General features: G+C 43.4%; 1 protein-coding gene across 1 annotated transcript in view; it reads right to left on the bottom strand.

Moving 5' to 3' along the window:
* Positions 1-26,457, bottom strand: part of Dnah9 (dynein axonemal heavy chain 9) — a 342,434-nt gene that overhangs the window by 23,230 nt on the left and 292,747 nt on the right. The window contains exons 60-62 of the mRNA XM_038324554.1: positions 20,112-20,305; positions 13,214-13,362; positions 3,943-4,070 (exon numbers count right to left, since the gene is read on the bottom strand). Of these exons, the coding sequence (XP_038180482.1) occupies positions 3,943-4,070; positions 13,214-13,362; positions 20,112-20,305 (471 nt within the window). The remainder of the gene's footprint in view (positions 1-3,942; positions 4,071-13,213; positions 13,363-20,111; positions 20,306-26,457) is intronic.

The raw sequence follows: 26,457 nt of genomic DNA, 5'->3' as shown, positions 1-26,457 counted from the left end.
TCAGTACTGGGGACTTGTCCCTGGAGAACTCTTATTTCTTTCTCTCTCACCAGTGATTAGTTACCTATTGTTCTTTGTCTAGGGAGTATTAGCATGACTATGGGGGTTGTCATTGTTTGGGTTTAACTTGAAGAAATTTTTTTAAAAAAAATGCAATAAAATAGGCACAATGTAAAATTTACCACCTTGGCTACTTTTGAGTGCAGTTATTGTGTTGGGTGGTTCTAGGGCTTAAACACAAGTCTCACGCATGCCAGGCAAGTTCTTTATCACTTAGCTGTGCCCTAGACCTGTAACATGCATTCTAAACATTCAGTGGAATTATGTTCACCCTGACTGCCATGTAACGCAGAGCCTTCAGTGACAGACATATCTAAAATCACAGCACAGAAAGATACCGGCAATGGTGACCTCCTGCATCGTCCAGTTGAACGCTGTCCTTTGATAATCATAAATCTTCTAGTATTATGTTCTCAGACTTGACTGCACAGGGATCCCCTGGAGGACAGCTTCAAGCACCGATTGCTGGCCCTTCCGTACAGCTTCTGATTCAATAGCTACAGTGAAGCCTGGCCATTTGTATTTCCAATAAGCTCTCTGACGCTACCACACTGTGGGTACAGGGACTGTGTTTGAGTCTAAAATCCAATTATGTTTCCAGTTTGATTCTCCACTGCCTGGTGCCTGGATTATTTGAGCCCCAGAGAACTAAAAGGGATGAACATTGCTGCAGTACTTGGGAGCTGGGAAGAAACAGAATCTCAGGCCCCACTCAGACTTACTGAATCATTGCATATTAATAGGACCTTCCAGCAAGGTGTATGCACGTTCAAGTTTGAAAGGCACTGATTCAAGCTCTCTCTACCAGCCTTCCTCTTCACCAAACCATTCGGCTAACTGCCACCCAAATTTCTCCCTAAAACCCAGGGGGACACTGCTTTTAAAGGTCCACGAGGGTCTCTACGCTCATCCTAGGCTTCTCTGTCCAGCTTTTGAGCCTCTGTCTTTTGCTCCCAAATCTCTTTCCTGTCTTTTATCGAGATCAGCACTTAGTTCTTCACACTCCTTTGGGGAAAGTGCCTTCCCTTTAGTAAGCAGGTCCCTTGGCATCATTGCAATGTCTCATTATGATGAACAGATAAAGGCTCCTCAATCAATATTTGAGCAAGTGGCCTTGCAGAGCCTTAAATACATAGATCAGCACTGAGCACAGTCCAAGGACCACAGTAATTTGGCCTCTGAATGCTGCTTTCTTTTCTATAGAAAGAGAAGCAACGATCATGTTCGCCACACTTATTTCTGAGTGCCTGCAGAGCCCCACAGGCAAGGAATTTGAAAGGCTCTTTATACTGGAAACGGCTCTGTGAAGGTCCGTAGCAGGGAGTGAAATGGAAATTTGTTAAGGAGTCCATTTAGAATCACGTGAGCAAAGCAGAGTTCAGTGGGCTTTCTGGAGAGCCGAGGTTGCTGTTAGGTGGCAATACCAGCAAGCTAGCAGTGAGTGATCCTGCAGGCGCCTCAGAACTCCAAGTCCCCACATAGCAGGACATGTCAGAGTAGGGCAGGGCTGTGAGGAAGACCCATTTCCTATGGAAAGAACTCTGGGGAGTATTCAAGGATCCCTGGGACTTCCAGAACTGGGGAAACTCAACCCACAGCTATTATAGCCAGGAAGAGTGGGGACCTCCTGAGTCTTGGCCGGTCCCAAGGTCCTAGGAAGCCAGGACCCCTGGGAGATCACTTGCTGTTCTTGGACTGGGAGCTCAGGCAGCTTTTTCCAGTATGACATGATATAGGACAGTCATTGGAAACAGGGGTTGGAACACGAGTTCAGAGTCACAAGATCTCAGAAGCACTTGACTGTCGATGCTGAACTCTTCCCGAAAAGGTTACTGTTATGCAGTTTTCCAGTTTTGAAAGAGGAATGACTGCAATGGTTTTTCCGCTTCCAGGAACATTTTGGGGGTGGGGCATTGAAACAAGGTTCTCACTACACAGCCTGTGCTGGCCAGGAACCTCATAGGTAGCCCAGATTGGCCTCAAACTCAAGATCCTCCTGCTTCTTACAGCTGACTGCTGGGGTTGCATGCACATGTCACTATGCTTGGTAACACCAGGGAAATATTAAAACCAAAAATACCTAGGAGTCTTGGAAAGATATGTGTTTTGAGGGGTCCTTTTCTTCTACCCTACTCTGCAGTTTAGACATGTCATGTTTGGTCAAGACTCTTAGCGTTTCACTCAAGAGGAAAAGGAGAGCCTTCAGATCACTGGGTCTCATCCAGAGAAACAAGTTCCCATGGAGATGCCCATCCCCCGGGGTTCAGGGTGGAGTACTGAGCTCAGCCTCAGAGTGTCCAGACACTGTGTCAGCTGTGGGGGTACTGGTAGCCAGTGGGTGCTAAGGAGGGAAACTCAGCTCCCTGCCCGGGGAACCTTGTTGGAGGCAGAACCACAGTTTCAGAAACAGACTCTGACTTCCATGGCAGCTGGCTGGGATTCTTTAGTCACAGTTGGCTAGGATCAGGGCAGGCAGATGAGTCTGCAAACAAGGGGGTTGTATCTCCGGGCCCCTGGAGGAAGCAGAGACTCCAGCTGCTGTCAGGGTTTCTCTTGGGATTCCCACTGTTCCCGAAAAAGGAGTTTCAGGGAACGGCAGCTCTCTCAGCAGCCGGGCGCCCCATAAATAAAAGGATGATTAAGGAGAAAGCAGCAGCAAGATGTGGGGGAGTAATCAGGGAACTGATGAAGCTCTTGGTAATGAAGTCAGGATGGGTGGATGACTGGATTCTACCGCTATTCTTCCTTTAGTTTCCTCGTTAATTCTGTCACCTAACAGGTTTGCAAAATGCATGTTATAGATTTTAATCACATTTACCCTCCCTGCTACTCTCTTGCTATCGTCTCATACCCAATAGGCTTTCTAAAAAATGATTTATTTATTTTGTGCGTGCGTGTGTGTGTGTGTGTGTGTGTGTGTGTGTGTGTGTGTGTGTGTGAGAGAGAGAGAGAGAGAGAGAGAGAGAGAGAGAGAGAGAGAGAGAGAGAGAGAGAATATGTATATATATAAGCAGGAGACTGCCGAGTCCAGAAGAGGTAGCTGTCACAGGCACCTGCCATAGGTGCTAGAATGGACCCCTGGTCCTCTGACTGAAAAGCAAGCACTCTTAACCACGCAATCCTCTCTCTCCCCCTCCCCCACAGGCTTCTGCTGAGCAGCTTAAGGCAGTGATCTTGAGGGTCAAGGTAAATAAGAAACAGCATTTTCTCTAAGGAAATCTGGTGAGGAACATGTCATAACAACGAATCAGCCAACATGCCAATGTTTGCCCTGATAGGACTGACGGAAGAGGGCTCACGGAGAGAAGAATAATGCGCTGTTTGTTCTGATTCCGCCACAGTTTCTAAATGAGCTGCACGGGGGACAGGTGTCCGGAGAATGATGGCTTTTTCCTCTCACCCTTGTTCCCGTGGAAGCACAGCATTGCTTTCCACGTTTCCAGATACCAGGGTGAGCCCCCAATGAAGGAGCTGGCTTTTAGTCTTCAGATAACTTAGAACTTATCACACAATGAATAAAGAACACGGAGGAAAACAACATTCACAGGAGGAGACTGGCCTCTAAAAGTATCCACCTGCTACAGCCTTAATCAAATGCTAATTTCTCGAGCCTGTATCAGAGTGGAATCTACTTCCTTCTGTGAGTGAACTCGGAACTGTTTGGAACAAAGGTCCAGTAGGTGTGGGGAAGAAGAGTCCTTGGAGGAGGCCTTGGAAGAGGAGTGAGGCGCAGAGTTAGAGCAGGGCCGGAAGTCAAGAGGAAAATGACATGGAGGAACAGATGGGTAAGGGGTCAGAGGGCACAGGAAGCCCAGAGTCTATGGGCTGCAGCCTAAGCAGACAAGAGTGATCCAGATCCAGATCCGGGCAGAGGGGTTGTACCTGCAGAATCACCCAGTGACCTTTCTTGGCTGCCAGGTCCAGGGCAGCCTCGGCAACCACCTCTTGTCCTTGCCCCAGAGACACGTTGTGGAAGTTCCGATTGTTGAACGTATATCCGAGTTTCCTTCCTAAAAAACCATGGAAGTGTTAGTGTTATTTATTGAGCCTAATCATCCATGCTGCTATTCCTAAGAAGTTCCCCAAGTTGTTATCCTCAACCCTAGGTATGCCTAGACCCAGAGGTTGTGTGATATTTTGTTCATGTTCTGACAAATAAAGCTTGCCCGGAGACCAGAGGGCGGAGCTAGCCACTAGTTAACCATAGAAGCTGGGCAGTGGTGGCTCACACCTTTAATCCCAGCACTCAGGAGGTGGAGACAGGAAGGATAAGGTAGGGTGAAGACAGGATCTCAGCTCTTTTTGGATGCAGGAAGGAGACAGGTAGGAAGCAACTGGCGGTTGCTCCCGGTACTCTTATCTTCCAGGTTTTACCCTGATATCTGGCTCCTGGCTTTTTATTGATAAGATTAATTAGATTAACACGTCACCCAGACCCAAGCCTCATATTTCCTTTCTCTTCATAGGAGACTAAATATTTCAGATGCGCAATCTCAGATAAAAGGAAACATCTGTCCACTTTTCCAAATCACCCCACCCCTGCTTCATCCGCTAACCCTCAGAAACGGTTTGGGGTTGTTGATGTTCTCTTACGCAGTCCCTATATGAAGACTGGGCACGAGTCCACAAAGTGCTGAGACAGAAAAGGTAAAGGGTAGGCATGTATCTGTGTTCCCTTCTAATTTCCTTTGTCCTCTGAATAGATCCAGTCTTCTTTGGGACTTTGCAGAGAGGTGTGGGCAGAATTCAGTCAGTACTGGCTTCCCCTCTACCAACCTCCTCCTTTACTATTCGCAGTACATAAGAAGCATTATGTCATCCTTGCATATAAGAATGGAGAGAGAAGAAAAAGTGAAAACAAGGACAGGGATTGGTGTGAATGTTATATTGTGCTATTAGTGTAGGAAACAAGATACAATAATAATAATAATAAACCATCATAGCCATACCATAGAAGCAAGACCAATGCCACGGAGTTGCTTTTCAAGCCCAAAGGAAAGTGAACCTAAAAAATGACCTTAATATAGGGGACCAATTCTGTTTACACATTAACTGTTAGCACAATCCAATAAAGCTTGGGAAAGGTATATGTCATTCTTTACATAAAAGGATCATAAAGCTGTGTAATACCACAAAGGAATCATTGAACAATCTTCCTGGGAAGGTAAAATGGATGGGGATAAGATAAGTTAAACAAAAAGAAAAGGAATACAAAGCTGTACAAAAATATTTTACTTCCAGAAGAGCTAAAATTATAGATATAATTTGATACTCATGCAAGAAAGCTTTGAGGAGAAAACAGTTTATATTGGGTAGCCCTTTTAAACACTGAAAAGCATGTGGACTCTCCTTCAACTGGATACAAGTAGGATGATGACTTTTTATATTGAGAAATAGTCACTATAGATTCGACCGAGATGAACCCAAGAAATACCTTTATTAAACACAATAAATCCTCGCCGGCAAGCATTTGATGTCAGCTTTAGGACTGGGGAGATAAACACCTAATTCCAGAACAAACACCAGGCTAAAAGGTGTGGGGATTATTAGATGGCACCCGTGATGTTTGTTTGCTCACAAAGGAACCTATTTATTTCCTTTATTCGCTGGAGAAGGATACGGGAAAGAGGTGCTTAATAAAGATTAGTCGGAAAACGACAGACTGGAGGGGTCGTGGTGAGACAAAGCCTGGCACTGCAGAGCCAGCTTGGACCAATGTGCATCAATCCGGGCTGACAAAAAAGAAATGGATCTTGTAAGTGGTAGGAAGGGGGACAATTGACGGGGCTCTGTTTACTCCACACTCAGCTGACGAGATCAGACATGAGCCTTGTGGTGTGCGAGGTGAATTTCTGGAGTCTTTTCCTTCACAGCTGTGAGGACATAGGGACCATGTAGGTTATCAGAAAGTGCCCTGAGGTACCGATGTTCTTATGAGGTTCACATTCACAGGGCTTGTGAGATGACTTCCGTGCTCACCTTACTGTGTGTGACCCGCTTTCCTATTTCTGACCTGTCTGCCTCTCTAGATGGCTATGTCACCTGCAAGGATTGTAGAGCCCGTTTGTCTTCTGCGGTGCTTCATCTCCCTACTGACGCTGTGAGGATCCCACAGCTCCAGGGGGCCACTCTCAAGGGCCATATACCTAGTGTGTTCTGAGACAGGAAATGCTTTTCTAGAATTCTCTTGCTACTTGGCTAGAAAAAGCCCCCTCTTTTGATATGTGTGCCTTTTGGTGGCCATCTTTTGTGTTCTGTGCTTCCTACCAGATTTCTGGTGAGACGAACTTTTATGAAGGGCTTAACTTGATTTCTGTTTCATCGTTGTCATTAATGCCGATGAGCTGGCTAACCCATGCCTTCCTTATTTTCTTCCACTTAGAGAACTTACCTTGGCACCATTGCTGCTACGCTCCCTAGGGATGCACCCAGGATGTCCCCAACATTGAGAATGGTTGCATGGCTAAGCTGTTATTCTTACACAGTCTCAAGACTATCACAGCCAACTCCCAGGCTCCATCTTTCCTCCTCTCCACCTATCACTACTCCTCTTCAATTAAATGTCCAGGTTACTGATTCCTCCATCTCCCCCCTTATCTTCACCTTTACCATTTTGCCTTAGTTTAATATGTATCCAATAATGCTGAACTTGAACCACGATCTCATAAGATCTTCAACTCCACTGTTTCCTTCTATGCCTTCATTTTGGAACTTTTAGACACCTTAACTCTATGTGAACCCAAAAGTTAGTAAAAGAGAAAATTAATGAATGCCTTTGGTGAACTGGTGCTGCCACAAGCTCGTAGCCTTCTGCTTCAACGCTATCGGAAAAGCTTTTCACGTATGTCATCCCTGTATGTTTTTAAACCTCCCCTCTGTTGCTAGCAAATTGCTTCTTCTCTCTATCTCCTATGCCCTCCTCTGGCAGGAGCCCCTTCAATTGGTTGCACTGTATCTCCTCCTATGCATCCTCTTTCTGCTCATCAATCTGTTCTCTAAATATGGTCTCTCTGTATCTTTGACTTTTCTCTTATCCCTCCTGCTCCCTGGCACATGAAGGCATGAGTTCTCTCATCACCGAAAAACAATACAAGTCTAAACAGCGCCCTCTGGAGGCCAGTTTTGGCTAATCTAACCCACATTTCACTGCCTCTCAAAGTAAAGAGAAGGGGCTGGGAACACGGAAGAGATACCTAAGTAACTATTGATAATCTGGTTGCAAAGACTCTGGATGAAACCTGCACCTCTGAACTTACCTTGTGGCAGCCTACCCTAATCTTTGTGAGCTTGCCATTCTGGAAGAGCAGCCAGTGCGTCTAACCACTGAGCCACCTCTCCAGTCCCGAGCTTGCCATTCTGAACACACAAGAGGATGCAGAAGAAGCCAAAGGTGAGCTGGACAGCTGCTTTCTGATCACAAAATAGAAGCAGCTGAGCCCATCTTCTCAAAGCCAAGTATTTGGACCAAGCCAAGACCATGCTACAGATGTGTGAGAGGCCAGAGAAGAGGCCTGTGTGCAAACAAAGACGTAGCTGGCTTTGAAAGATGTGACGGGATGTGAGGGAAGGAGCGCGCTGCACCGCCTTGGAGAACAGAAGCTGTGTCTCTGTCATTATCGTGCTGTACACACTGCTCCGCTTTTAACTTTTCAAAGTCTTTTCACATCAGAGATTTCATTTTTATCCCCGCGGTCACCCGAGGGGCTAGGGAGGCATGTTGGGTGATAGAAAACAAGAGGAAAGGAGAAAATAACGTGTGAAGACAGCAATGAGAAAAAGAGAGGATGGGTGAAATTAAAGTGCCGTTAAGGGATTAATCAGAGCGCGCGAGGAGAGATGTAATAGGGGTGGGGGTGTTCACGCTCAGAGGCCAGGAAGTACAGAGCCAGCTCTCTCTTCCAGGTCCTTGTCCCCATTTTATTTGTCCTCTTACTTCCCCTCCTCCTCTTGCTTCTCCCTCCTTCCTTTCCTCTCCTGTTCCAGTGTTCAGGGTGGGGCATCCTGGAGGAGTCCCAATGGCAAAAAGTACCAGAAAAGTATAGACTACCCACCAAGGCTCAGAGGCAAGCTTCAGCTGCTGAGCGGACTCATAGATCTGTTGGTATGAGGGGACACACATTTCAGCAGAGAATTAGATGAAGACAAGGAAACAAATCCCCAACCTGACTTTTGGGGCTTTAAACGCCCAGTGCTAACAACTGCCACAGCAAGACAAAGGAGAAAAGCCATGAAAGTGTTAAGAGTATAAGGCAGCTGCCTAGGATGCAAGCTGATACTAATATTTTAAGGGTCTAAGCAGAGGCATATGATGAATTATCCGACACACAGACTGTGAAACCAAGCACGGAGACAGTACTTAATATGCCAGTGCTAAGGGTGGATTGGGGAAACTGCTTGGGTCAGCTGTGTGGATTCAAAACAAGAACTAGGGCTCATCAGACAAACTGATTAGATTCAAGAAATGGGAAATATATAGGCCCAGAATCTATGTCTAAATGGGAAGATTAGAAAATAAATCAAACCATCAAGAAATCAGGGAGGGAGGTAAGAAGAGAAAGGGGCCCAGGTGCCTAAGTGATCTCCCGTTGATGAACAGCAATATGCTTCCAGACGTATGCATTAAGATGAAGCCAAGGGCAAGGCTGAGGCAGTGCAGCCAGAGACAGATAAACAATGTAGATTGGGGAGGGGCCAATCTGCCTGAGATGACGGGACGCTTCAGATAACATGATGGAATAGCTGGAGGTCAATTGGCTAAGAACAAAATTGCCCATCAACAGAGTATATGAAAGCTTTCAAAGGGAGAACGGTGAATGAAAATGAGGAAACTAAATTTATTCATCTGGAACCAACAAAGCCCCTGTGGATAGAAGGAAGCCTGAGTTCCGTAAACGTATGGAAGTCAGGAACATTGTAGTTATGATAAATGTCTTATGATATTCATTCATTAATTCATTTAACAAATATTTACTGAATGAATTCTCTGTGCTAGTCACATTGTGAGACTCTGGTAAGATGAGGACCAAGATGACATGGTTTCTGACCCCATGGAGCTTAGTGACAAGCAGGCAGGCAGACATAACATCCAACAATGAAAGAATGATTAAATTAGAATTGTATCGAGTGGCGTGACACAAATATTCAGGATGCCACAAGACTACATAATGAAAAACCAGGTGGCCATGCAAGGATAAGGTCAGGAAAAGCTGATCTTTGCAGGATGAGTGCGGTGGTTTGAAAGAAAATGGCCCCCAATGGGAGTGACACCATTAAAAGGTATGACCACTGTTGGAGTAGGCATGGTCTTGTTGGAGAAATTGTGTCACTGTGGAGGCAGGCTTTGAGGTCTCATATATGTTCAAGCCACACCCAGTGAGATAGTCAACTTCCTGTTTTCTTCTGATCAAGTCACTCCATAAAATGTTTTTCTTTATAAAAGTTGCCATGGTCATGGTGTCTCTTATTAGCAATAGAAACCCTAACTAAGACAGAATTTGCTACCAGGAGTGAGGTATTGCTGTGATAGGCCAGACCATGTTTCCAACTTGTGAAAAGGAATTAAAGAAAAACTTAGAACTAGGTGTTGGTGCACCCAGAGGCTGGCAGATCTCTGAGTTTGAGGTCAGCATGGTCTACAGAGCAAGGTGAAGGACAGCCAAGTTTAGGCAGTGATGGTAACCTTGATATAACTGAACAAAAGGGCCATGTTCTAGCTCCAGCAAGCAGCAGAACTTGGCAGCTTCAGCCATGTGGTTTGGCTTTTAGAGTCAAGGAGTGAGTAAGGAAAGCTGATGAGGCCAGGCATGTTCCTGAATGGAGGCCCAGAGAGGCCATTGTGTGAAGCTGTAAAGTTGAAGCCTGGATTGCCTTGAGGACCCCAAGATAATAGAGATGCCAGAGTTGTGGGGTACCTACTGAGGAAAGCTGCTAACAGGGAGTGGAACCAGCCCAAGAGAAAGAAGTGTGTTGCAGTCAACAAAGCTGAAAGGAGTTGGAGATCTGAAGAGTGTTTTGACATCAGACATGGAGATACTGAGTTTGGAGTTTGCCCAGCTGGTTTTGGTCTTGCTTTGGTCCAGTATTTCTTCACAATGCTCCTTTCCTTATGTTTTGGATTGGTAATCTATATCCTGTGCCTTCAGATGTTATAGAAGTATGTGATCTGCTTTTTCATTTTGACTTTTACAAAAGATTACAGTTAAGAAATTGAATCTCAGAAGAGACTTTAGACTTTTTAAAATAAGTTTGGGACTGTTATAGAATATGGGGACTTTTGAAGCTGGACTGAATGAACATTTGCATTATGATATGGCTACAAGCCTTTGGGGGCCAGGGAGTGGAATGTGGTGGTTTGAAAGAAATTGGCCTCCAAAGAGAGTGGCACTATTTGGAGTGTGGCCTTGTTGGAGCAGGTATGGTCTTGTTAGAGGAAATGTGTCACTGTGGAGGCTGGCTTTGAGGGCTCATGTATGTTCAAGCCATACCTAATGAGACAGTTCATTTTCTGTTGCCTTTGGATCAAGATGCAGAATTCTCCAGCACCATGCCTGCCTGCATACTGCCATGCTCTGTCATGATGATGATGGACTAAACTTCTTTTTTTTTTTTTCTTCTTTTTCTTCGAGACAGGGTTTCTCTGTGGCTTTGGAGCCTGTCCTGGAACTAGCTCTTGTAGACCAGGCTGGTCTCGAACTCACAGAGATCCGCCTGCCTCTGCCTCCCGAGTGCTGGGATTAAAGGCGTGCGCCACCACCGCCCGGCTGGACTAAACTTCTGAAGTGTCAGCTGCCTGCCCGATTAAATGCTTCTCCCTTGTAAGAGTTGCCGTAGTCATGGTGTCTCCTCACAGCAATAGAAACCACCGCTAAGACAATGAGTAAATACTGCACTGTTGAGAATATTTCGGAGTCTTTTGCTGAAATGCTTACAATGGCCTTGTTTAGCCAAGGAGCTAAACGAGGGAGTCTGGAGGCAGATGAGGTCCAAGACTGGAGAGAACGGCCAGACTGTATGGCTACTGTGATCAGATGAAGGATGCTTGATTTAACCTTTAGGATGATGGGAGTCCTTGAGGACGCTTTAAGCAGAGTGGTATTAAAGGATTTGAGATTTAGCAAGGGGACTCTGTTCACAAGAGTAGCAAAGGATTTTCAGTGGAGGAGGGCAGAAATGAGTCAGGAGGTAATCTTCATAAATCAGGTGAGAGATTATGGCCATTCTGCAGAATCCAAAGAGAAATCAAGACAATTAATAGGACTGGGGAAGGGCCATTTAAGAGAACTGATTTCTTCTTGGTAACTATCGCTGGCATTTACCAAAATAGAGTGAAGCTAAAGAAAGGTGTGACTCTCCTTTGAACAGACATGCTGAGAGCTGAGCCGGTGAATGAAAAAGGCCCACAGGTAGATACAGCTCATGAAAGAACAGAACACAGAACAGATGATTCCAAAGTTCCCAGCGGATAAAAATGGGTCACCAACCAAGAAACAAGACCTATGCTCACTCACAAACAAAGTAGGCTTCTAGAACACAGCAGATCCGTGTAGCCAAAGTTCTAAGGAGAAATCATTTTGTAGCCAGAGAGAAACTATCCAACAAATCTGGGGTCAAACAAGGGTTCAGAAATGTTATTTCTTAGGGATTCTTTTCTGATGTGTGCCAGTAAAATGAAAATGGAAAATAGGAAATAAGTGGAATTAAAATATATATAATGAAGGTGGAATGTCAAGAAAATAACCCCAGGGATATCAGCTTCCTAGAAAGCTAAAATAGAATTCATTCATATTGTAAGAGGATGCTAATAACTCTAGTAAGAATGCCTTCTAGAGTCAAAAAGAGAATGCCTTTCAACACAGAAAATGAGTATGAAGCTAGTGATAATTATAAATGATATTTATTTCTTTTCTCAAGGGAATTTGCAACTCTAGGAAAAACTGGAAGCACGCAAAGAAAATCTTCATTTACATATGAAACAAAGTGGAATTTCACATGAGTTTAAGTGTCTGCAAAAAAATTCTTCTGAGGATATTTAGAGATCATGACATTGAACCAAAACTCAGAGGCTATGGGTGTGCTGGCTAGTTTTTATGTCTACTTGACACAGAATTGACTAGTTTTGGAAGACAGAACTTCAATTGAGAAAATGCCCTCAGATTGGTCTATGGAGAAGTCTGTGGTACATATTCTTGATTGATGATGGATGTAAGTGGGCATCCCATAGGGGGTGGTGTCACCACTGCAGGTGGTCTGGATGGTATAGGAAAGCAGACTGAGTACTTCATATTGTTAAGGTAGCCACATGTCCCCAGTTGACTCACATGGTAATTGCAAAAATCCCTATCAAAATCTGAATGGACTTCTCTTTAATTTTTACAGAACTTGACAAAATAATTTTAAAAGTTTTATGGAAATACAAGAGACTCTGAGGAGCTGAAATAATCTTAAAGAAAACTGTTGGAGGACTCATTTTATGATTTAAGATTTTACCATAAAGCTCCAATGTTAGTATTGGCATGCAGAAACACATAGATCAACAGAATATAATTAATAGTTCCCAAACAAGCTCTTACACTTATGATCAATATAATTTAAAACATTATACATTAATTGTTATTTTTAGTTATGTGTATGTATCGGTGTGGGTGGATGCTGAGTGTGGTGCCCCTGGAGGCCAGAATAGGGCATCACATTCTCTGGATCTAGGGGTCCAGGTGTTTGTGAGTCATCTGATGTAGGTGCTGGGAACTGAACTCAGGACCTCTGCAAAAGCAGCAAGCATTCTTAACTGCTGACCTATTTTTCCTGCCCTGGATGAACTTAACTTTGACAGGGGTTGCCAGACAATTCAATCGTTCTAGCAGCTGATTCTGAGACAAGGTATCTTACACACTAAATGACAAAATCAGATGCCCTATTCATACTATATACAGCATGAGTCACAGGTCTACACAGAATGGCTACAAAGAAATCCAATCTTCTCTCTGCTTCATAATGCTGTGGCTTTGCTTTAGCAGTAACCCTGACTTCTGTCTGGCCTGCGAAGGTCGAGTTTTACACAGTGAACCTTGAATGTAGAAAAGAGAAAGCAATAGACCCAGTGAATGAAAGGGCACAGACGACCAGCAACCTTGGCTCCAAAGCAAGCTTTCCTCACCTTGGTTTTCCACATCTTTCATTGGGTCCACCCCCGGAGACAGGATGAAAAACATGGGCGTGGCTGGTCCCGACTCTTCAAATGAGGCTACAAAATCGAGTGCTCTTCCCATGACGTATTTGCTTCCTAACTTCTCCTCAACAAAGTCTCTGCAGGAGACAAGCATGCATATCAATCCAAAAATCATAGCATTTGAGAAGCCAAGGCTTCTAGAAATGAAAAGGCATATTCACACTCATGGGGTTGATTGTTAAAGATTTAGGACTGGCTTCAAGTTCACAACTTGTCAACACGTACTGTCTGTACTACTAGTTCCAATCCATGCACTTAGATCCTGACTGCTCTTCAACCAGACTATTGCTGCTTCCCTCTGTAGACCTGGTTTCTTCTCACATCACCTCACCTTTCTGGAGACCGCTAGGACCAACGTCTTTGAATGACTATGGGCAGCTAAATCTGACCTACTCTATATCTCTGTGATGTGCCAACATGCCAAAGATTTAAGGTCCCACAGGACTCTTGGATATTCTATTTGTCACTGTTTTTTTTCTTGCACACCTGCCCACAGTGCTCTTTCCCAAAATGTTCCATTTTGTGTGAAGCAAATCCTTCCAGCCTACTAAATGTCTAGATGGATTCCTGATGTTTGCTGACCCTTCTGCTATTCCCTAAGACATAGCTTCTCCTGTATCCTTCTCAGCTGGGCTTATTCTCTTGCACTAGGTGGATCTCAGGGTGGGCAGTGGCCACATAGTATTCACGGTCTAATAGTTACCTGCAAGGCCACACCTTTCCACTTGTGTGGCTTCACTGAGACTCATTTCTCCTGGCTGTATCCACACCAGTGCCATCTATCATCCCATTTGGTACTTTCCCCATTCACTCAACACTTGGGCTCTTGGCTCATGAATGTTCCTCCAGCCTGAGTGACATCAACATGTGTGGACAGACCTCAGACCACTTGATTTTCACTCCTTACTTGCTCCTTTGCATAGTTCATGGCCACCCTTCAATTTTTGTCAGGACCTGGGAATATTTTTGTTAAGTCTGAAACAGTTCATTCTCAGACCCAAATCTTCAATCTTTATAGTCATTGGTACTATATCTTTATCTCAACAAGCCTTTGCCTGAATGAGTGCCATGAAAAGTGTAGGAATTTCAATTTCTGGGCCCCTCTGATGATTTCCCATCAGCCCATTCTTCTTCCCATTTCTTTCCTGTCTAGTGTCTTATTATTCCTATCCTTAAAAGTAATGTTTTGAGATATAATAACACCCTATATGACTCACCTCCATATGTTTATTACCCAATGACTTTTTTTTTTAAAGAATAGAGGACTGAGCCAGTGACCTAGGTCAGAGAAGGCCTGAGACAGTGAACTCCACAGGAGCAGAGCAAACCCCGGGAGTGCCAAGCGACCTCCAGGAATACGGAGTGGACAACAGGGTGACTTGGAACCGTGGCGTTTGTTGCGGGAGGACCTTCCACTCCTTCAGCCAATAGCTGCTGAAGTACGAGCCCATTGGCTGAAGGAGCGGAAGGCATTCTGCAGCACAGTGGGTTCGTACTTCAGCGGCTATTGGCTGAAGGAGTGGAAGGTCCTCCCGCAGCACCACTGACTGCACCACGAGGAGCAACCATCTGAGCCTTAGTTCCACTGGCACCTGGAAGATTGATCTCCAGAGTCACAGACTGCCCCAACTACACCAATCAGATGAAAAGATGGATAGATAAAGTAAGAACACATGCAACACCATAAAGAGCAACACGGCACCAGTAAAAACTAGTGACCCTACAACAGCAAGACTTGAACAACCAAATATAGATGAGGCAGAAGAAAATGACCTAAAAATAACTTTAGGAGAATGTTTGAGACCCTTAAAGAGGAAATGAAAAATCCCCTCAAAGAAATGGAGGAAAAGACAAACAAAAAAATTAGAAGACATCAGCAAATCCCTTAGAGAAAACCAAGAAAAAGCAATCAAACATATGAAAGAAACTATTCAAGACTTGAAAACTGAACTAGATACAATAAAGAAAACAAAAGTCAAGGGAATTATAGAAACAGAAATCATGAGAAAATAATCAGGAACCACAAATGCAAGCATAAACAGTAGAATACAAGAGATGGAAGAGCGACTCTCAAGTGCTGAAGATACAATAGAGGAAATAGGCTCGTCAGTCAAATGAAACATTAAATCTACAAAAGCTTAACACAAAGTATCCAGGAAATATGGGACACCATGAAAAGACCAAACCTAAGAATAATAGATATAGAAGAAGGAGAAGTTCAACTCAAAAGCACAGAAAATATATTTAACAGAATCATAGAAGAAAACTTTCCCAACCTAAAGACATGCTTATGAAGATAAAAGAAATTTACAGAACACCAAATAGACTGTATCAAAAAAAAGTCCCCTAGCCATGTAAATATCAAAACATTAAACATTCAGAATACGTTTAGTGTTTTAGAAAGAATATTAAGAGCTGCAAATGAAAAAGGCCAAGTAACATATAAAGGCAGACCTATCAAAATCACACGACTTCTCAATGGAGACAATGAAAACCAGAAGGTTCTGTGATGTGGGAGAGTCTTCGGTTTGTGTTGATTTCATTCGTTAATAAAGAAACTGCCTTGGCCCATTTGATTGGCCGGCCCTTAGGTGGGTGGAGTAGACAGAACAGAATGCTGGGAAGTTAGTCAGACCGCCATGCCTCTCCTCAGGGAGACAGACACTGAAGCTCCTGCCCAAGATGGACGTACGCTAGAATCTTCCTGGTAAGGCACCAATTCGTGGTGCTACACAGATTATTAGATATGGGTTAATCAAGATGTGAGTAAGAGGCTGAAACTAATGGGCCAGGCAGTATTTAAAAGAATACAGTTTGTGTGTTGTTATTTCCGGGGCTAAGCTAGCCAGGCAGCCAGGAGCGGGGCGGGACGAAAAGCAGGCCTGCCCGCAGCTCCTCACTACAGTTCTGGTCAAGTCTTATGCAAACATTAAGAGACCACAGTTGCCAGCCCAGACTACTATACCCAGCAAAACTTTCAATCACCATAGAAGGACAAAACAAGATATTCCATGACAAAACCAGATTTAACCAATACCTAGCCACAAACCCAGCCCTATATAAAGTACCAGAAGGAAAACTCCAACCCAAGGAATTTGGCTACATCAACAAAAACACAGACAATTGATGGTCTCACAGCAGCAAATCCCAAAATAAGGGAAAAAAACCACACAAAATAACATTGCCAACAATGAAAACTAAATCAACAGGAGATAGTAATCATTAGTCATTAATATACCTTAATACAAACGGACTGAACTCATTATAAAAAGACACAGGCTAACAGATAGGATACGAAAACAGAATCTATCCTTCTGCTGCATACAAGAAATTCACCTCAACCTCAATGATAGACATCGCCTCAGGGTAAAGGGTTGGGAATAAATTTTCCAATTAAATGGATCTAAGAAACAAGCTGGTGTAGCTATCCTAATATGTAACAAAATAGACCTCAAACTAAAGTCAATTAAAAGAGACAAAGAAGGACATTTCATATTAGTCTCAGGAAAAATGCACCAAGAGGAAATCTCAATTCTGAACATCTATGCCATGAATACAAGGGTACCCTCATATTTAAAGAAACACATCTAAAGCTTAAATCATACATTAAACCCCACACACTAATAGTGGAAGATTTCAACACTCCCCTCTCACCACTGGACAGGTAAGTCAGACAAAAAAAAATGAACAGAGAAATAAGAGAACTAACAGATGTTATGACTCAAATGGACTTAACAGACATCTATAGAACATTCCATCCAAACAGAAAAGAATATACCTTCTTCTCAGCACCTCATGGAACCTTCTCAAAAATTGACCACATACTCAGTAACAAAACAAACCTCAACAGATACAAAAAATTGGAATAACCCCATGTATTTTATCAGATCACCATGGTTTAAAACTAGAATTCAACATCAACACTAATTCCAGAAAGCCCACAAACACATGGAAATTAAACAATGCTCACCTGAATCATCGATGGGACAGCAGGAAATAATCAAATTGAGAGCTGAAATCAATAAAATAGAAACAAAGAAAACAATACAAAGAGTCAATGAGACAAAGACTTGGTTTTTCAAGAAAATCAACAGAATAAACAAACCTTTATCCAAACTAACCAAAAGGTAGAGAGAGAATATCCAAATTAACAAAATCAGAAATGAAAAGGGGGTAATAACAAGAAACACAAAGGAAATCCAGAGAATCACCAGGTCATATTTCAAAAACCAGTACTCCACAAAATTGGAAAACTTAAAGGAAATGGACAACTTTCTGGATAAATATCACTTCCCAAAATTAAATCAAGGCCAGATAAGCAAATTAAATAGATCTATAACTGCTAAGGAAATAGAAACAATCATCAAAAGTCTCCCAATCAATAAAAGCCCAGGACCAGATGGTTTCAGCTCAGAATTCTACAAGATTTTCAAAGAAGAACTAATACCAATACTCCTCAAATTGTTCCACACAATAGAAACAGAAGGAACACTGCCAAACTCTTTTTATGGGGCTACAATTATGCTGATATTCAAACCATATAAAGACATTACTAAGAAAGAGAATTACAGACCAATCTCACTGATGAACATTGATGCAAAATACTAAATAAAACACTGGCAAGTCAAATCCAAGAACACATCAGAACCATTATCTACCATGATCAAGTCGGCTTCATTTCAGAGATGGAGGGATGGTTCAACATAGGAAAAATCTGTCAACATAATCCACCACATGAACAAACTGAAAAGTAGAAACCACATTATCATCTCATTAGATGCTGAAAAAGCTTTTGACAAAATACAACACCCCTTTATGATAAAGGTCTTGGAGACAGCAGGGATACAAGGAACATAACTAAACATAATTAAGGTAATATACAGTAAGCCAACAACCAACATCAAACTAAATAAAGAGAAACTCACAGTGATCTCACTGAAATCAGGAACAAGACAAGGTTGTCAATTCTCTCCAGATCTATTCAATATAGTTCTTGGGGTCCTAGCCAGAGCAATAAGACACCAAAAGGAGATCAAGGGGATACAAATCGGAAAAGAAGTCAAACTCTCACTATTTGCTGCTGATATGGTAGTTTACATAAGCCACCTCAAAAATTCCACCAAGGAAATTCTACAACTCAAAAACACTTTCAGTAATGTAGCAAGATACAAGAATAACTAAAAGAAAAAGTAGTCCTCCTTTACACAGATGATATATGTGCTGAGAAAGAAATCAGAGAAAGAACACCCTTTACAATAACTACAAATAGCATAAAATATCTCAGAGTAACTCTAACCAAACAAGTGGAAGACTTGTATGGCAAGAACTTTAAATCTTTGAAAAAAGAAATTGAGGAAGACACCAGAAAGTTGAAAGATCTCCCATGCTCTTGGGTAGGTAGAATTAACATAGTAAAAATGACCATCTTACCAAAAGCAATCTACAGATTCAATGCAATTCCCATCAAAATCCCTGCAAAATTCTTAGTGACTGCTAAGCTGTTTTCTGCCTCTGTAGACTCCATGGCCTTTGACTTCTAGTCATATCCTAACCTGCCTTTCTTAGCTCTTTGTTCACTGCTTTGAAGTCACTGGAACTTTAGCCTGGGAACCATTTGCCTCTGTGTCTTACATCTTCGGTGGGGGGAGGGATCATCCACTGGTGATGTCTGGAACCATTGCAAGTATAGTTTTGGGAATCTTTGCATTTCCCTGGCCATACTTCCATCTTACTTCTTCTCACCCTCCCTCCATCTCTCTATGATTTGTTCCCACCTCTCCTGTTCTTCCTCTTTTGAGATAGGGGCTGGCCTCAAACTTGCTATGAAGCAGAAGATGATCTTGAACTTCTGATGTTCCTTTTGCCTCTACCTCTTGAGTGCTGGGAATCGAGGCTTGTGCTGCCATGCCCAGTTTATGTGGTTCTGGGGATGTAGCTGTGGGTTGCATGCATGCTAGGCAAGCAATACATTGACTGAGCTACAGGTCTATCCCTCTTCTCTCTCATTTTCACAGGTTCCAGTTCTTTCTGTTGCATATGTGTGGTATGTGTACATGTATGCATGTTCACATATATGTGGGTACACGCATATGTAAAGGGCCAAAGCTGACATTGAACACCTTCTTCAATTGCTCCCCACCTTACAAATTGAGACAGGGTTTCTCATTGGTATACTCAGACCTCATCGATTCTGACTAGCTGACTTTGGCTTAACCTAGGATTCCCAGTCTCTGAGCTCATTTACTCGGGTTATAGGAGGGCTGTCACAACCATCCAGCATGTGCATGAGTTCTGAGGTTCCAGAGTCTAGTCTTCATACTTGCATGGTGTGCTTCCCCATTTCTCCAGCCACAGACCTCTTTTCAAGCTTCCTCCATTCTCTTCAGATATTCAATTTGCCATCCCCTTACACAATAATTTAACTGATTGAGAAGATAGAAGTCAAATATCCTTATTAATTCTCTGCCACTCATTTATCCATCTAAAGTTATAACCACCTCACTCTATGCTTCTGTGATGCTAAAAGTAGAATCTCCATACGCTTTCTGGATCCCTCCATCTTCCTTCTTATTATAGGTGATTGGCATCTTTTTAAATGCTGATATTGATGGGTATCTCCTCCCAAACTGTCTAAGACATCAAGACAACAGATAGCATACCAATAATAGATGGCATACCCAAGGCAATCGGTCTCATGGGTTTTAGTCTTGGTACAAAGGTGCCCATTACTATATGAACATGGCCTTGAAGTTCAGCTATGCCAGGCTGGCTTTCCTGAGATTGCCCTGTATACATGCTTTCTAAGAGCCTGTGGCCTGCCCCCTACCGCATGGCATAGGTCATCCGGTCAGGTCTCATGGCCCTCATCATGCAGAGACGCTGCAGGGCTGTCTTGTTCTTCCATTCCTGGGGGAACTTCTCCTTCTCAGGACACTCTGACTCCACAAACTTTTTCCAGCTCTTGGCAGATCCTTCAATGTCTCGATCCAGATTGCAGAATTCATCCATTGATGAAAGTGCCTAGGAAATGTGAGAGAATCTTGTTCTAAAATGCAGTTTCTCTAGAAAGCTATGATTTGCACTGCACTGGGCTGAGAGGCACATGGCATCCTTTACACAAACAGGTATCGTTTATAATCTGCTCTAGTGTCTTGGATCTTCCTCAAGAAAAAAGTTAAGAAAGGAGCAATATACATAAGTTCATTCTTAACACACTGCCCACCAGTATAATACAGACATTGTAAATAAAATGTTTGGGACTGGGTCACACCCAGCTATACACTGTTACATGGGAAATGGGTCAAAGTAGGTGCTGTAGGTTTTTGGGTCACAGAGCCATAACACCTACATCATAGGCTCTTCCTTACATTTTCATACCCACTGTACCACCACACTCTGCCCATCCATCTCTCACATGTCTCTAGAATGCCCACCCAACATTTCCATGGGCTGTCTAGTCTGTAAGCATCAACTTCAAATACAGAGCATGGAAACCACACTTCATTTACTGCTTCTCTGCAAGGTGTCTTTCCCCATCCCATTTGAGCTTTCCTACATCAACCTTGGCTGTGTGTCTGACTCTACTGATTCAGTTAAGGTTCTGTTCTCATCTTCACTAAGCTTGACTCCTTCCTTTGCTTCTGCTGATCATGCTTATTGTTAAGTCTCTACAAAGTCATGTTCAAAGTTATCAAACAGAGCAGAATCAAAGAAACATACTCTGCCCCCAATCAACTGAACACGAAACAATCCCTGAGCAGGAAAACCAACCAATCCCTCAGCATGAAACCAACTAATCCCTGAGCACAAAATCCAAGCAGTCTCTAAGTTTGTTCAAGCTCAGGGATTGAAATCCAATCAGTTCCCACCCCGAAAAAAACTCCACCCTAATTTGCCCTATATAAGCTCTGTGCCTGTTCAATTGGGAGCTGCCATTTTCCACCCTGGCAGAGGCAGTCACTCTCCTAGATTTCTCCCTCCCAATAAATCTTTTGAATGAATTTTGGTGAAGATCTTCTTCCATCAGAGTGAAGTGGAGCAGACATGCAATGGAAATCTCCGCTAGGAAACTCCCTTAGTGGAGTGAAGCAGAGAAGTAAGAATTTTCACCAGCAGCGCAGGAGCAAAGTCCTACCTTTCTGCCAGGGTTTTCCCCTTAGCAGAGAAGTAACAACTTTCACCAGAGCAGAGAAGCAATGGACATCTCTGCTGGAAACTCTTGTAGCAGAGCAGAGCAGGGCTCAGCTGTAATGGCTCTCTCAGAGAGGAGCAGGATTGCTACATGTCTGCAGGGGAAACCATCTCTCACTAGAATACAGCTATTGGTATAGCTTGACTTCTGACAGTCAGGATAGATACATTTTCTTCAGGGATGTAGGTATCCAGGATATCTTCCCTTCACAGCAGTAAGTATAGCCTGACTCCTGATAGTCAGGCTACCTTCCCCTTCAGAGCTGTAACACTTGCAAACCCAAATTTGTTTTATCTCTCTCTCTCTCTCTCCTTCTACCCCCAAACTGAGTCCAAGTTGTGTTGCCCATATACTCTCGGGTACAGTGCCTGTCCTGGAGTGTGGTAGACCTACCAGAGGTCACCTAATCTTCCTCTCCCAGCAGCTGTCAAAAGCCAATAGACCTACAGTTAGGGAGCTAAAGACTACCTCTCTCCCTCCATGCTGTGGTTCTGACTCATTAAGCCGACATGGGTCTTGCGCACGCTGTCACAGTCACTGTGTGTGTATGTGTGCAACCGCCCTGTTGTGTGCAGAAAGTGAATATTGTCTACTTGCAGGTATCCATCATCTTCTCTGGCTCTTAAGATCATTCCATCCTTTTGTCTGCAAAGATCTCTGACACTCTAGGTAAGGGATGTAATATAGATGGTCCATTTCAAGGCATGCAAAGCGTAGTAAGCCCTATTATACTGCCTTAGTAGATCTATGGTATCATCAGTGTTGATAAAAAATTTGGGTGAGTATTATGGCTTAAATAAGCCTTTGTTTTGAAACCTTAAGCCCCAACTTATGGCATTATTTTGGAAACTTGAGGTAATGGTTAGCTGAAAGAAGGTTTGTGGGAGTGGATATTTGTGGGTATATTATCCCTGGTCACTTTCTGTCTTGCACTCTGCTTTCTGGTCGACCACAGTGTAAATCAAGCTGTACCTCACACCCTCCCCATCCCGATAAACTGAGCCCTCTAGCACCGTGAACCAAAATTAATACTGCCACCTTAAGTTGTGCTGTTAGGTATTTTCCCATAGTGACATAAAGTAAATGAATTCAGGGGGAATGTGACACAGACCCACTCCCTTATACATTTAGTGACTGCAATGCTTCTACTCTGTCTTTATATTTCATTTCTCTAACAATAGACTGAGGGTCTAAAGCACCTATACAATGCAATGAAGGTTAAGGAGCTCAAAATTATCATCATTATTTGAATCCATCCATCCATTCATATATTCTTTTAATATTCACTAACGTCCTACTACATTCCAAGAACATCAGTATACAATAGCGGGAAGTAGTGTCTTCAAGTAACTCTTAGTTCTAAGGAGAAAGGAGATAGGGGAAGTCTTGGAAGGCATGCAGGCTTCTGTTGGGTAGGCACAAAGACAGAGAAAATGAGAAAGCATTTCAAGGGAAGGATAAAAATGAGCTGAAACATTGAGGGTGAGCTGGGACTGTGAGAAACATGACCTTAGCAGAGAATCCCTACTGGGAACAAGGACAAAGGAAGGCTGCAGAAGGACATAGACCCTGGCCTGGACGTGTTTGCCCTCTTCTCCTGTAGGGACTAACAAGCATCCTTTTACCTGGGCTCTGTGTATGACCAATCCCACCCCAACTACATAGTGTAAGAAGTATCTTCCTTCAGGAACGTGGAGAGGGGTGCTCGGAGGAATGATGGACAAGGCCCAGGGCGACAGAGTTCAGTCCCAGCACCACCATTTGCAGCCCACTGGACTTGCAGTTTACTTGAACTTGGGTTTGTTCATGCAAACAACGAGGCCAGGCGATCAAGTGCCATATCTTACATTCAAGCAGAGACACCAACTTGAAGACCATAAAAGATCCTTCCATGGAGGCTTGGTAGCTATTGGATTTCAACTGTCTTGTCTCTAATTCCCATAAGACTGTGAGTTCCCTGTGGGCATAACTTCCTCAGGCATGGGCAGCCTTTGGGACAAGTTTGATAGATACTTCCTGCAGAGCCACAGATGGGCCGGGGCTGGGGTTGGGCTGGGCAAAGCTGTAGCTGCTGTCATTCTTTCTCTGTGTGCTGAGGAGCTGACTCTCCTTTACATCCAGGCTGCCCCACTTCTCAGCCTGCAGCATCGCTAACCCTTTCCTGCCCAATTACCCTTACTGTGTCTCCCCAAAACAGAGCAAATTACACCATGACCAGAGCACCCAGCTGCCAGGACAGGGTCTGAAACCACATCCTTGAAGCTCTTTGGTGAACACAATTGCACCATTTAATCTCCCAAATGAGGGAACGGGATTTCTAGCCTTCTAATAAGCTAAATGGAAATGACTAATTAACCTAATTACTTTGGACTATGCAGCAAAATACAACAGTGCTAAATTGGCACCCAGAGTGGCAGTCGGGGGCCTTTTCAAAGGCAAACAAAGAAATTCAGCACAGATGAGATTTTCTAATGAAGAGCAGAACATGCCCATTACCTGAAAGTTCAACGTTTGAGGGGACTGAAAACAGCCTTACAAAGGATAACAATAAAAGCAGGATTTTATCACAGAAATGTCATTCATTACTGGCTTATTAGTTCTTCTGGGGGAAGGAAGCAAGGCAATCAACCTTCCTCATTAGAATCCTTTAAAATGTTTTTCTTTTTATCATCTCCTATTCAATTATACTCAGTTTGTTTCTTTAGGCTAAAATCCAAGCGTACACTTGAAAAGCATTCATCAAAGGCTTCCACGACACGTACCACATATTGCTTTGTGCCTCACCTGTGCACATCCCAGGCTGTGCTTGAGTTTGATGGACCTGGGTCTGTTGTTCCACATAACAAACTCAGAGAGAGAGAGAGAGAGAGAGAGAGAGAGAGAGAGAGAGAGAGAGAGAGAGAGAGAGAGAGAGAGAGAGAGAGAGAGAAAGCTTTGCTCATTTGCAGAACACTTTAAACAGCCAGATGAGCTCAGCTCACAAAACAAAACACAAAAGCAGAGGGAAGCCAAGCCAAGCCAAGCCAAGCCAAGGATGTATTCTGTAAAGGGAAGGAAGGAAAGAATCTATATACTAGCTTGCAGTAAGCTGTGGAAGGTGGAAGCCTCGGCTTCCTGATTGTTGGGACTGGAAAGATAGGCACAGCCATTCATTCTCGGTGGCCCCATTGCTTTTGGCCATTCTTCACTATTGTGAAGGAGGGCATAGTTGGAAAGAACACAGAGAAAGTCAACTGGATTAGGCCCAGTTGGGCAGTCCTCAGTGCTTGCAAGGCTTTCTTTCTGTGGACAGATTCTATTAGGCACCCCTGTATCAGCCAGAGCATGCATGTCCCTTATACTGGGAGAAATTGATATTCAGGATTCTTATGCGTTTCATTCTCTGAAAGATATATTTGAAGTATTATATCCCCCAGCATAGTTTGTCTTTCAATTAGGTTAAATTAAGAAAAAATAATAGTGTCTTTGTGGGTGTATTCAACTTAAAATGGTTTCCCTAGGGTAGAGGGTGGGCCCTAATGCACTATGACTGGAGCACTTACAAGAGGGGAAAGGCACAGAGACACAGAGAGGGAAGGCAGCTTTGTGCCGACTGTGCAGCTGGAGCCGGACTGGGTCTCCAGGCTCCTAACTGAGGAAAGCCCAGGCTACCAGGACCTGGAAGATGCAAAGAAAAGGTCCGCCCAGAGGGTTTGGAGGCAGCCCGGTTCTGCCTATGTCATCACTTCTGATTTCTAGGCTCCACAATGATACACTTCTGTCATTTTTAGGAAACTCATCTTACAGTGCTTGACAACAACAGCCTGAGAAGCAAACGCCACCACAGCCATCAGCGGATCCTGGCTCCTGATCATTCACTTTGGGGAAGATACTATGACGGTCATTTTGCAGATAAGGAAACAAAGAGTTAGATCACATGCTAGAGGCTACACACACACACACACACACACACACACACACACACACACACACACTTACACTTGGACCTAGGTATGCATGAATCCAGGGTCTGCACACACACGCTCTTATACTTGGACCTAGGTATGCCTGAATCCAGAGTCTGTATTAATCTGTCCATCTCCATTGCTGCTCTGGTTCTGCACATGGGTTCATTCAGAACTGCTTTTAGAACACATTTTCCATAAAGGCAGCAGACTCTGAGTCAGGATTTCCAAGTCCAGCAAGGTAGACACTGGCCATGAGGATTACTGAGAGCTTGACACAGGGTTAGTGTGATGGAGGGACTGGTTTTTTATTTTTACTTTTTTTAAAAATTTTTTTATTAAAAATTTCTGCCTCCTCCCCGCCTCCCATTTACCTTCCCCTCCCCCCTCCATTCCTCCCCCCTCTCAGGTTTCTCTGTGTAACCCTGGCTATCTTGGAACTTGCTCTGTAGTCCACTCCGGCCTTGAACTCACAGCGACCCACCTGCCTCTGCCTCTGGAGTACTGGGTTTAAAGGTATGTGCCCCTACCACCTGGCAGGATTTTTTTTAAGAAGCTTCTTTCTGTATTACTGGTTATCTTTGCCCTCCTGAGCTCAAGAGATTCTCCTGCTTTAGTGTTTGAACAGCTGAGGCTATACAGGCAAATGCCACTTGCTTGGCTTAAAGACTTAACTTTCAACTGTATTTCATTTGAATGATTTTACAGCTAAGTTCAGAAACTTGAACTCATGTTAGTAGTTAGACAACTCATAGAGGGATGTTCGGAACAATTTGAGTGTATGAGTCAATGATTTCAACAATAGCATAAAATCTAAATACAAATATTTTGGAAGACTAACATTTGAGTGGAGTATACATGTGTAAAATATTCAGCAGGTTTCAAAGACAGCACTAAAGCAAACTATCTCATTAATAATAGTTTGGGTTTGGGCATTAAATATCTAACAAAGACGCATTTTAAACAGTTTGGTTGTCACTTGTGGAACCACTGAGAGATGACTGACACTCTAGGAGCCAAGGCCGGGTGACAAGAAG

Source organism: Arvicola amphibius, chromosome 4, assembly GCF_903992535.2.
Source record: "Arvicola amphibius chromosome 4, mArvAmp1.2, whole genome shotgun sequence".
Taxonomy (NCBI): Eukaryota; Metazoa; Chordata; class Mammalia; order Rodentia; family Cricetidae; genus Arvicola; species Arvicola amphibius.
Note: the sequence above shows the minus strand (reverse complement) of the source record. Positions and strands in the feature narration are given on the sequence as shown.